Source organism: Mus pahari, chromosome 7 (genome assembly GCF_900095145.1).
Source record: "Mus pahari chromosome 7, PAHARI_EIJ_v1.1, whole genome shotgun sequence".
In the NCBI taxonomy this organism is placed as follows: domain Eukaryota; kingdom Metazoa; phylum Chordata; class Mammalia; order Rodentia; family Muridae; genus Mus; species Mus pahari.
This window is the reverse complement of record NC_034596.1, coordinates 52224939-52236698: the sequence shown is the minus strand read 5'-3', so window position 1 is coordinate 52236698 and position 11760 is coordinate 52224939. Positions and strand designations below refer to the sequence as shown.

The 11760-nt window shown below is 42.5% G+C and overlaps 1 protein-coding gene across 1 annotated transcript in view; it reads right to left on the bottom strand.

Moving 5' to 3' along the window:
• Window positions 1–10436, bottom strand: part of Psma6 (proteasome subunit alpha 6) — an 18083-nt gene extending 7647 nt beyond the window's left edge. The window contains exons 1-4 of the mRNA XM_021201550.2: window positions 10264–10436; window positions 3447–3541; window positions 2926–3007; window positions 364–519 (exon numbers count right to left, since the gene is read on the bottom strand). Coding sequence (XP_021057209.1) covers window positions 364–519; window positions 2926–3007; window positions 3447–3541; window positions 10264–10339 — 409 coding nt within the window. The 5' untranslated portion in view covers window positions 10340–10436. The remainder of the gene's footprint in view (window positions 1–363; window positions 520–2925; window positions 3008–3446; window positions 3542–10263) is intronic.
• Window positions 10437–11760: the final 1324 nt, after the last annotated feature.

Below are 11760 nucleotides of genomic sequence, written 5' to 3'. Positions count from 1 at the left end.
GAGGAGGAGGAGGAGGAGGAGAAGGGGAGAAGGAGAAGGAGGAGGAGGAGGAGGAGAGACCGAGAACATAAGTCTATATATTATCCCAACTCTTTTCCCAATGATCAAAAATGGCATTGACACCGTTAAAATGAGTTAATAACCTGAAATTATAGCAGAACCCCATTACAACAGCCTAATATAATAGGACTTTCAGATCATATAGCCTAAACAGAAATATTTTGATTAAAAAATAACTAGAACTCGAAGCTGTAATTTCAAACTACATATTTAAAATCCAAGTGTGGCCTCAGTTTCTTTATATAAGCTCTCTACAGACGATTACAGCTCGATTCCTTAGAAGACTTCTCTGAGCATACTTACAACACCCAAGTGGCCTCATTTCAGCATTCTGTGTGTAGACTTGAGAAATATCAGCAATTCTTTTACACAGCATGTCCACAGGAATCTCATAGCCATATTTGTATTTCCAATTAGCTGCCTCATAGCGTGCCCTCTGTACCTGGGATCTGCTGTCAGCTTGAAGGATAAACAAAACCCAAGAGTTACCACTTTAGAAACAGAATGAACCTAAAAGCCTATTTCTCCACCACAGATACCTACATTTTTCAAATACATGTTATAGAAAAACAAGGGTTCTCTGGCTTTTTCTTGTGATAGGAAACACTGAGTGACTTGGCATGGAATACATGTAAGAACAGAAAGGTATTAAAACATTTTGCTAAATTTTATAACATATTGCTCTTTCACCAGCAGTAAAAATAGTTTCTCAAAGAATCCAGTAACCTATCAGGCATGGTGGCGCACATCTTTAATCCCAGTACTTGGGAGGCAGAGGTAAGCGGATTTCTGAGTTCGAGGCCAGCCTGGTCTACAGAGTGAGTTCCAGGACAGCCAGGGCTACACAGAGAAACCCTGTCTCGAAAACAAAACAAAAACCAACCAAACAAACAAAAAGAATCTAGTAACCTGGGCTGGCAGGATGGCTCAGCAGATAAAGGGCTTACCACCAAACCTGATGGCTTTGAGATTGATCCCCAGGACCCAGTGTGGAAGGAGAGAAACTACTATAAGTTGTTCTCTGATGACTACACATGCTTCATGTCACATTATGTGCACAAATAAATGTAATAATAAAGAAGTTTAATAATGGCCAAGAGCTAGTGGCACATGCCTTTAATCCCAGCACTTAGGAGGCAGAGGCAGATGGATCTCTGAGCTCAATGTCAACCTGGTCTACCAAGAGAGTTCCATGACAGCCAAGGCTACACAGAAGGGGGAAAAAAAAAGTCTAATAACTCGAAGAATATACTTTAAAAAGAAGTTTTATGAGAAATACTATTTTGAAAAGATTTACTTTAATTTTATGTGTATCATATGTATGCCAAGTGCCCCTGAAGCCAGTGGAGATCATAGACAAGGGGATTATGAACTGCTATGTGGGTGCTGGCATTGAACTTGTGTCCTCTGGCAGCAGCAAGGGATATTAATTCCTGAACCATCTCTCTAGCCTCCTAAATAACACACTTTAGGGAGAGAGAATAATCTCTTCATCGTTATGTTTTAGACATGAATTTTCCTTTGAATTTAGAAAATTGAAAGCCAAAATAAATTCTGTAGAAACTCTCACTTCTAACTATTTAGGTCCATTTAAATTACTAACCGCATCCGAAATACTGTATCTATGAGGGGTCCAGATTCCTTACTAGCAACATAAAGATCTACAACTATATTATACATATGATTTTAAAATAGTTCACAAGTCAGAAATGGTTAGTCCACTTCTGTAATCCCAGCACTCAGTAGACTGAGGCAGGATAATCATTGAATCTGAAGCCACACAGAACTATACTGCAAGATGTTGTCTAAAAAACACAACCAATCAGCCAGGCATGGTTGCAAAATCTTTAATCCCAGCACTCAGGAGATAGAGGCAGACAGATCTCTAGGAAAAGCCTGGTCTACACAGTAGAGTTCTAGACCCTACCTCAAACAAGCAAACCCCCAAACCAAAAAGCCAGAAAGTCAACTAATAACTATAATCCGGCAACTAAACCACTCAGTGTCGACAACCACGACAGTCTTTTTTTTTTTTTTTTTTTTTTTTTTTTTTCAAGACAGGGTTTCTCTGTGTAGCCCTGGCTGTCCTGGAACTCACTCTGTAGACCAGGCTGGCCTCGAACTCAGAAATCCACCTGCCTCTGCCTCCTGAGTGCTGGGATTAAAGGCGTGCGCCACCGTGCCCAGCCATCACAGTCTTAAATATCTTATTAAGGGGTAGACGGAGAACTCAGCAGGTAAAGTCCTGTGCAAACATAAGAATCTAAGTTTGGATCCCCAGTAGCTATGTAAAAGCCAGGCATACACCTGTAACCTGGGACCTGTAACCCTGGGATGAATATGTGTGTGTGTGTGTGTGTGTGTGTGTGTGTGTGTGTGTGTGTGTGTGTATACCTTGGAAATAGGAAGATGATCCTGAGGGCTTGATATCCAGACTGTCTAGTTACAAGAGAGATACAGATAGGGGAGAGAAATTATCTCAAAAACTAAGGAGGAAGGTGATAGCAGAAGACATCAGAAGTCAACCTCTGGCCTCCACAAGCAGTGAGCGTACTTGTACAAACACAAACTAATACTAACCTTGGAAGATAATGAATCTACTAGTAACACCCCAAATCAGACACTAAGGGATCTTTAAAGCAGAAAAGAGAGGTCTGGCAAGTAAGGGTGCCTGCTCAGTCAGACAACCTGAGTCCCATCCTCAGAACTCACGGGGCAGAGAAAGCCAACTTCCACAGGCTGCTGACCCACACGTGCCCTGACAAAGTGCACCCCTCCCACATACACCATCAATACATACATACAAAGGAATCTGGCAGGAAGGACTGCCAGGCTGCACTCTAGGATGGTGTTGCTTGCAGTTACCTGTCATTCCGGTCATCACACAGCCAATGTTTTCCGTTATCTTGAACAAGTGAGTCACTGTGCTGGAATCCAGTAGTTTGTCCTAAAGAACAAAATAAACCACCACCATGTCATTTTAAAGTCCACAGCCTCTGCACGCTTAAAAAAAAAAACCCACCAGTATTAAACTGTAGCAATAAACTGTAAAATAGGAGTTATGAGTTATGTGTGTTCATTTTACAGTTAAAACCAATCTTTCAAAAGGGGTAGAGGAAGATGTTTTTCCTAGATGTTTTCTGTGGATTAAAGGTCCCAGAAAACAAAGGACTTAGAAATGTCATCCCACTTATTGTGACTATTATTACAAACTCAGCCTAAAAGGCTAGAGCTGCTCACTGTTCCTTGAGTGATTAGTAAAAAGGCAGAGTCAGACCAAGACAAATGCTAATGTGAATTGGTAGTAACATAACCCTGCTCAAAAATCACAGGCAATTCCCACATTTGATTTTGTAGCCATTGACTAGCTGGGCAGTATTACTTACGGGTACTTTCTTCTGTGTGACAATAACTGCGCAGTCCTTTCCTCTGACAGCAACAGATGTAAGTCCACCCTGGTTAATAGCCTTAAAAGCATATTCTGGAAAAACAAAACAGGTTTGTTTTTATTTGTTTTTTAAAAGGTGGAATAGGGCCTGGGGATGTTGTTCACTTGATAAAGAGTGTTGGTTTAGTATGCACAAAATACTGGATCAATCTGAGCTTGGTGACTACAATCTTAGCATTTGGTGGGCAGACAGGAGGGTCAGAATTCAAGGTCATCTTTGTACAGGGAGTTTGAGGCCAGCCTGAGATACAAGAGGCCCTGTCTTAAAAAAAAAAAAAAACAAAAAAAAGTAGGAACATTTTCTTTCCATTTTTGAGACAGGATCTCATTATGTAACTCTGGATAGCCTGGACCTCCTGAGTGCTAGGATTAAAAAGCATGTCTGGCTAAGGCGGGATAATTTATCATAGATTCTTACAAGGAAATTAATAAACCATCATTAAAAGAATCAGGTTAAGCTATAGGAATGTAGAATGCCAACCAAGAGAAGTCAAGTCAAAATAATAAAAATGTCAATAAACCAGTCAAACCAGCTTCATTTCTTCCAGTTTTATTTTACTGGATTTTCACTAGGTTCAAGTGACAAATTTTGAAATGAATTTTACTCTAATTTTATCACAGCAGATCTTAATGTGTCTTATCATTTTCAAAGTTGTTTTATGGGCACTGTGTCATCACGCCTGCTTTTCCTAGGTTAAAACTGGTGCTCTAAAGATTTAGTACTTCTACTGATTTTTGGTCAATAACTTACCACATACAGTTTTAATATTTGGTATTAGATTTCATATTAATATTGTCTACCAGTTGAAGTTTAATTCCAGCATAGTCCAGACCAGTCAGGGCTACATGATGAAATCTTATCTCAAGAATGGAAAGAAAATGTTACAATTTTTGTAACTTACAATTAACATAGTTTATTACAAACTTCAGAAAGTGTACTTATAACTACTGTCAATGCACTCTCTGGTTTGAAAGAGTGGTATCAAGATGGGAGCAAATACAAACTACTCTGGTGTCACACTTTACTTAATAAGGACCATCTTTGGTGAGATGAGATCAGAAATATGGCTATCATTTTCTGTGTTAATACAGAACATACAGAACATAATTTTTGTTTTCCTTTTTTGAAACATGGTTTCTCTGTGTAGCTCTGGCTGTCCAGGCACTAGCTTTGCAGACCAGTCTGGCCTTGAACTCACGGATACCTGCTTTCCTCTGTCTCCAAAGTGGTGGGATTAAGGTATGTGCCACCATCATCCAGCTCAGAAATTTTTTTCTTAAAATTATTTATAACCCCAGTTATGACCTAAATTTTTCTACACAGTAGACGATCTCAAAACTTAACTTTTTTCTTTTTGGTTTTTTGAGACAGGGTTTCTCTGTATAGCCTTGGTTGTCCTGGAACTCACTTTGTAGACCAGGCTGGCCTCAAACTCAGAAATCCGCCTGCCTCTGCCTCCCGAGTGCTGGGATTAAAGGCATGCGCCACCACGCCCGGCTTAAAACTTAACTTTAAGTGATACTCTGGACACTGGTTCTAAGGACTAGCCAGAAGCTTTATAAATAACCAGGATAAGAAACACATGCATTCGATGTTCCTCCATGGCTCCTGTTTCAGTCCCTGAGTCCAGGTTCCTTGTTTGAGATCCTACACTGACTTCTCACAGTGACGCACTGTGATCATGATATGAAAACCATATAGACTTTTCCCTCCCCAAGTTGTTTCTGGTCATAGTGCTTTGCCATAGCAACTGAAACCTAGCTAGGGTACCTACTGACTTGAGTTCAGTCCCCAGAACTGACATCAGAATGCAGAAGGAAAGAACCAACTCCACAGAGCTCTGAATACGACCTGGTGCACTGTGGCACAAATACTCACAAAGAAGTAGTAGTAGTAATGAAAATTATAGAACTGAAAAGCACAGCATCTAAACTACAAAAATTCACCAATAGCCTTGGCCTGTAATTCTAGTACTAAGGTTGAGGTAGAAGGCCCGTGTGTTCAAGGATATCCTGGTCTACAATAAATACCAAGACTGTGTTTCAAACAATAAAACAATGATCCAGAAAATTTTATCAAGTGAACTTTAGTGCAGACTGGAGGTGATTAAATAAATAAATAGGTGCTGAGAGATAACTCAACAGTTAAGAGAGCTTACTGCTCTTCCAGAGGACCCAAGTTCAGTTCCAGCAAACATATCAAGATGCTTACAGCTTCCCTTAACTCCAGCTCTATTGCCCTCTTCTGTACTCTGTGGGCACCTACACTCATATGCACATACTCAGACACATACACATAATTAAAATAATGACATTCTTCAAAAAAAAAGGAAAGAAAAAGAGTAAATATCCAAGTGAATTTTGTGTGTGTGTGTGTGTGTGTGTGTGTGTGTGTGTGTGTGTGTGTACCCAGCCAGAGGACAATCTTAAGTGCTGTCTATCTTGTTGTTTGAAATAGGGGTCTCTCACTGGCCTAGAGCTTGCAAGGTATTCTAGGCTGGCTAGTCGGCAAGTCCTAGAGATCTGCCACCCCAGAACTGGGACTACAATTATAAACACACACCATCTACCATGCGTGGCCCTAGCTAGTCTTGAAATCATGGAGATCTGACTAGCATATGCATCAACACACCTAACCCTACTTAGTTTTTTGATACCCAGACCTTAAAACTGTCACTTTCTATATATTAAAAAAATGGCCACGTGTAGTAACATGCCTATAACCTCAGCCCTGGGGAGGCTAAGGCAAGAGGATTGCCTCAAGTTCAAAGCCAGTCTCAGATATAACAAAACTGTCTCAAAACAATCACTAAGCCCCTCACGGTGGCTCAGCAGATAAACTTTGGATCAAGCCTGATGACAATGAGTTTGATCCCCAAATTCCCTATGGTAGGAGAGAAGTAACTCCTGCAATTTTTCTCTGACCTCCACACAATCCCTCTCCAAATTGAAAAACAAGCCTGGTCGAGGAAGATAGCTCAGCAGGAAAGACTGTTTGCTGTGGAAGGATGAGAACCTGAACTCAAATAACCCAGCACTCACATAGGAAGCCAGGCATGGCCACATGCTTGCGATCCCTGAGCATGTATGTGTAAGTGGCGGATTATAGAAAGATCAGTGGAAATTGCTGGTAGCCAACCTACTTCTAGGTTCAGTGAGAGCTCCTGTCTCAAAGGAATGGGGTAGAAATTGAAAGAGAAAGATAACTGATGTCTTCTACCGTTATAGTGTGAATCCATCACATATACTCTACCATATGTACACACATCACACAAAACCAAAAACAGTCAAACAGTAGTTTTTATGTTCAATATAAAAACAAGCTATTACGATGAAAATTGCTGGGACAGAAAGATGGCGCAGTTGGAGCACTTGTTGTTCTTTTGGGGGATCTGGGCTTGATTCCCAGCACCACCTACATGGCTTCTCACAATGCCTGAGCTCCAGCCCCTAGGGACTCCTGCACTTTTCTGACATCTACAGGCACCCAGAAGCACACGGTATACATGAACACATGCATGTAAACACTCATATACATAAAATAAAAACAAATCTTTTTGTTTGGTTGGTTTTTTTGAGACTGGGTTTCTGTGTAGCCTTGGCTGTCCTGGAACTCACTCTGTAAACCAGGCTGACCTCGAGAGATCCACCTGCCTCTGCCTTCCAAGAGCTGAGATTAAAGGTGTGCACCACCACCAGCACACCAAAACCAAATCTTACATTACCTACCATTTCTTCAACTTTTCATTTCTGAAACATTAGGATGGAAGCAGGCTAACTATAAAAGCTCAGGACAGGCAAACAATACCAGGTAACAAATGGCTCAGTGTACGCAGCTCATACTGTAATGCCAGCAGTCAGCAGAGCAGCACCTCCTCCTCTTTTGGACACACATCAGGTTTCATAAAGCATGTACAAGTGACTGTGGGGTGCTAGGAAGGAGCAACACAACTTAAGACTTTCCACTTACACTTTGGTTTAAAATACTATCTTGAATTTGAGCATATAAATATAATTTCTTCTTTCTAGATAAACATTAGTTGAAAAATTAAAATGAAAGATCCAAACAGCCTAATAAAGTTTGGCTATTTAAAAAAAAAAAAAAAATGCCAATTTGGTCTACAAAGTGAGTTCCAGGATAGCTAGGGCTGTTATAGAGAAACCATGTCTAGAAAAAACACATACAAAACAACAAAAAAAACCAAAACAAATAAACAAATACAGAAAAGAAGCAACAAGGAGAGAACAAGGAAAGAAGAGATGAGGCACTGGAGAGATGGCTCAGCAGTTAACAGTATTATTTACTGCTCTTCCAGAGGATTCCAGTTCAGTTCCCATGAACTACATCAGGCAGCTCAGCAATCAACTCAGGGTTCAGTTCCAGAGGGATCTGATGTTCCTGGCCTCTGCAGACAGTTGTACTAAAGTGCATATACCCCCATGCAGACCTACACACTCATACATATTATTAAAAATAAACCTTTAAAAAATAGCAAAAATCATGAGATATTCTGCTGTTTCCCTAAATTTGAAGGCTACAAAATCATTTTACATAACTTCCTAATATTTGTACTCTAAAACAGGTATCTTCAAAAGTGGGGTCATTAGCAATCTTGGAACTGGCACAGGATGAGAATATGAGACTTATAAAAGTGTTGAGCCTGTAACTTTCTGGTGTAGACATATCTGTGTGTACATACATATAATCAACAGTCTCCTCCCTCTTCCTCTGTACCCTACCCCATCTTCTTCTTAGGTGCTATAAACATCAAGCTACACCCCAAACCTTAAAATTAAACTTTAAACCAATGTGCTCTTTTTTTTGGGGGGGGAGGGGGTTCAAGACAGGGTTTCTCTGTATAGCCCTGGCTGTCCTGGAACTCAGAAATTCACTTGCCTCTGCCTCCCAAGTACTGGGATTAAAGTTGTGCACCACCACTGCCCGGCTGCTCTATTAATTCTTACTTCCCTTATCACCACCCCAGTTTGTTATATTATTCCACAGCTATCTAGGTTAACAGTTGGCATTTTCATAGTTCCTAGATTCTGGGTCTTTGGGGGATATAGAGTTTAGTCTAATACACAGCAATTACAATATTGTTGAATAGACAAATATACTTCACTAGTAAACTAAGAAGGATGGACCCAAAGAAAGGGATTCCCTATCTACAGAGGGACTTATTGAATAGATTATTTTTAAAGTCAAAGATTCAAACAGGCATCCTGTTATACCAAATGCTCAACATTTAACAGCACACAATAAGCAATATATGCATTGCTTAATTTAAATCCTCAAAACACAATAGAAGGAATTATTAGCCCAATTTTGCAAACAGAAATTGAGCAAAGATTCTATGCTGGCAGGCCAGCTAGTTTGGAGCACAGCAGGCAAAGTAATCCAGGTGTGTCTGCAAGGCCTGAACTCTGCACACTCTCCTGCTTGCTCACACTATTCTTTCAGTTTCTTTTTCTCAGCAATGCCTACCTCATGCCCTGAGTAAAAGAGGGAAAGCTACAACTCAAACAATAATCTAATATAGAAAGCGTATAGGTGAGTAGAACTCCATTTATAGGCCAACTCTAGGATTTCCAACCAAGACAGTATGACTGTCCTTTTCAAGACACTGAGATAAAAGACTTCAAAATAAAATTATCATGGACCAGATGTACATCAGGCCCTTCTGACACTAAGTTTTCTATGGCAAGAGCTTAAAAGTCTGTCCTATAATCCTAAAGTAAACCCTGCCACGACTTCAACTCACCAAAATTTATTGTTACACGGAGTAACTGATGCTAAGTTCAGGTTCCTGTCCATTAAAGCTGCTCCTTTAGTAAAGACGAACACACTGTGCCTCAACTAGATTGAGAACCAGTTTTTAAACTATAGAAGCATTCTTACAGGTGGGGGTTAAAATCGGGGTGCCAGCTTCAAGAGGAGTTCATTACTGTTCTTTTATTTCTCAGTTTTGAGCTTTGCAAATACTGAACTCTTCTCTCTCTTCATTCGCTTGGTTTCCTGTCACTTTCCTTTAAGCGGTCAGCTTCAGTAGGGACGAGTGACATTTATCTCTTTTCTAGAACCAGCAGTGTCTGCTAGGGCTTTACACAATTGTATAGAATTGACCACAAAGCAAGTCATCTATATACTGCAGAGAAGGGTTGAGGGTGCGCGCGCGTTTTAGTTGGATGGTTATGGAACCAATCACTCTCAGCAAAGAGAGTGCTCCAGGGAGACTGAAGCTAAGCAGTGCTTCTCAACATGAGGGTCGCGACCCCCGGTACCAACACCTTCGCACGAGGTCAACTAAGGCCATCGGAACACACAGGTATTTAGATTACGGTTCATAGAAGTAGAAAACCATAGTTTTGAAGTAGCAACGAAAACCAATTTACGGCTGAGGGTCACCACAGCGTGAGGAGCTGGATTTAAGGGGCGCAGCACTAGGAGGATGGAGAATCGCTGAGCTACAGGGGACTCCGGAAGGCAGAAGGCGGGCATTACAGTGCAAAGCCCTGCTGCTTTGTGTCTGGCCGGTGAGGCGCTCCTGAAGAGCGCGACGCTTCGGCTTCAGCCTCCGAGCCCGCTTGCAGACGGGGCTGGGAACCCGAGAGCGAGCCCGACCTCGATCCTGCAGCTTTCCTGCCTCAGGCCCTTCTCCGAGTCCCCGACCCATCCTCGGGCCGCGGCCGCTCGCTCCAGGCCGAAGCATGACAGAGCAATTCGGACGTCCCGCAGGAGGCCCCGAGTCACTCACCTACTTGGTAGAGCCGGCCCTCGGGAGAGAAGATAGTAATGTGACGGTCAAAACCGGCGCTGGAACCCCGGGACATGGCGTTCCCGCTATTTTAAACACAATCTGCACCCCGTAGCACACACACCAGGCACCCAAGCCCCCTCCCGGAAGTTATGGCTACTGCTTCCGGAGCACTGTCGGAGCTGCTTCCGCTCTGGGGAGGGAGCGGCGGGGTTTCCGGTGGGGACGTCCCAAAGCTCCGCCTCTGAGTGGGCGGGGCCTCGCACGCCCGGGAGGCGGGCCGCGGGCTTCCGGGCGGTGGTTCTGGGTCTCGGCCAGCCGTTAGTGCGATCTGGAGACCGGAGTTGCCGAAAGAGGAAGTTTTCAAGGTGCCTGCAGTTGTCATTTGCCTATTTGTCACCTCAGGAGACAGGATGGTCACCGCGTCCGCAGTCGGTCTTGGCGCCTGCACTTGCTCTCCTGTCTCCCTGGAGTCTGGCTTTGTGCTCAGCCACTTCTCTTCCTACGTTTTGGGGGAGAAAGGAACGCGGCGGTGGCAGCAGCCACCCTTAAATGTAGGGCCCGAAAGAGGGTTAGTGGAAGAAGCCACTGGAAATAACCAAAGTTGCCTTCCAGCCTGGCAGGACTCTCCTTGGACCGCGGCCCAGAGATGGGAACTTGAGGTTAAGCAGATCGTTGCTGCTGGCTGGGTCCCGGAGAGTAATTCCAAGCCGGCGAAGCAGCACCTGGAAAACTGGTGGTTTTTCAAACTGTAAAATTCTGCACACTGTGCACCCTAGGGCACAACCCCTATCGAGTGAATATAAAAATCGAGGCATAATATTAAGCTGTTTTCCCCCTAAATAAAAGTTTTGCTTACACCAATATTTATTAACGATTTACTGATGTGATACTGGAATCTTCAGATCTGTGGTGTTCTCTCTAAAAGCACTTATTTTAAAGCAAAACATTTGAAGAGATTCTTCATAAGGAAGTTTTAATTTCTAGAGTTTTTTTCTTTTAGAAAGTGAAGTATTAAAAAAAAAAAAAAAAAAAGTACAAGCCAGGTGTGGTGGGGCACATCTTTTATCCCAGCACTTGGAAGACACAGACAGATCTCTGGGTTCAAGGCTAGCCAGATGTACAGAATGAGTTTCAGGACACAGAAAGGTGACGCAGGAAAAAGGAGGATGTCTGGGGGTGGGGGTGGGGTGTACAACATCCAAGATTGAAACACGGGTTAAAAAAATAGACGTGTAAGCAGCCTCTCTGGAACACCGGGTACTTTCCAGCTTCAGTTCCCAAGTGTGCTGATAAGAGCTGCTGTCCCTTGGTTCTAACTCAGGTCCTTACATCAGGATTAACTCCTGACCTTTTGCGTACTTTTCTCAGTCTTCCCAGCCAAGTGTACTGTAACACCTACAGTTTGCCTGAACAGTCACAGAGAAGGAGTTCTCTGTAAGACTGCTAGGGGAAGCCCTCCTGTTAGTACCTTAGTATCCAGATGTCTCATATCTA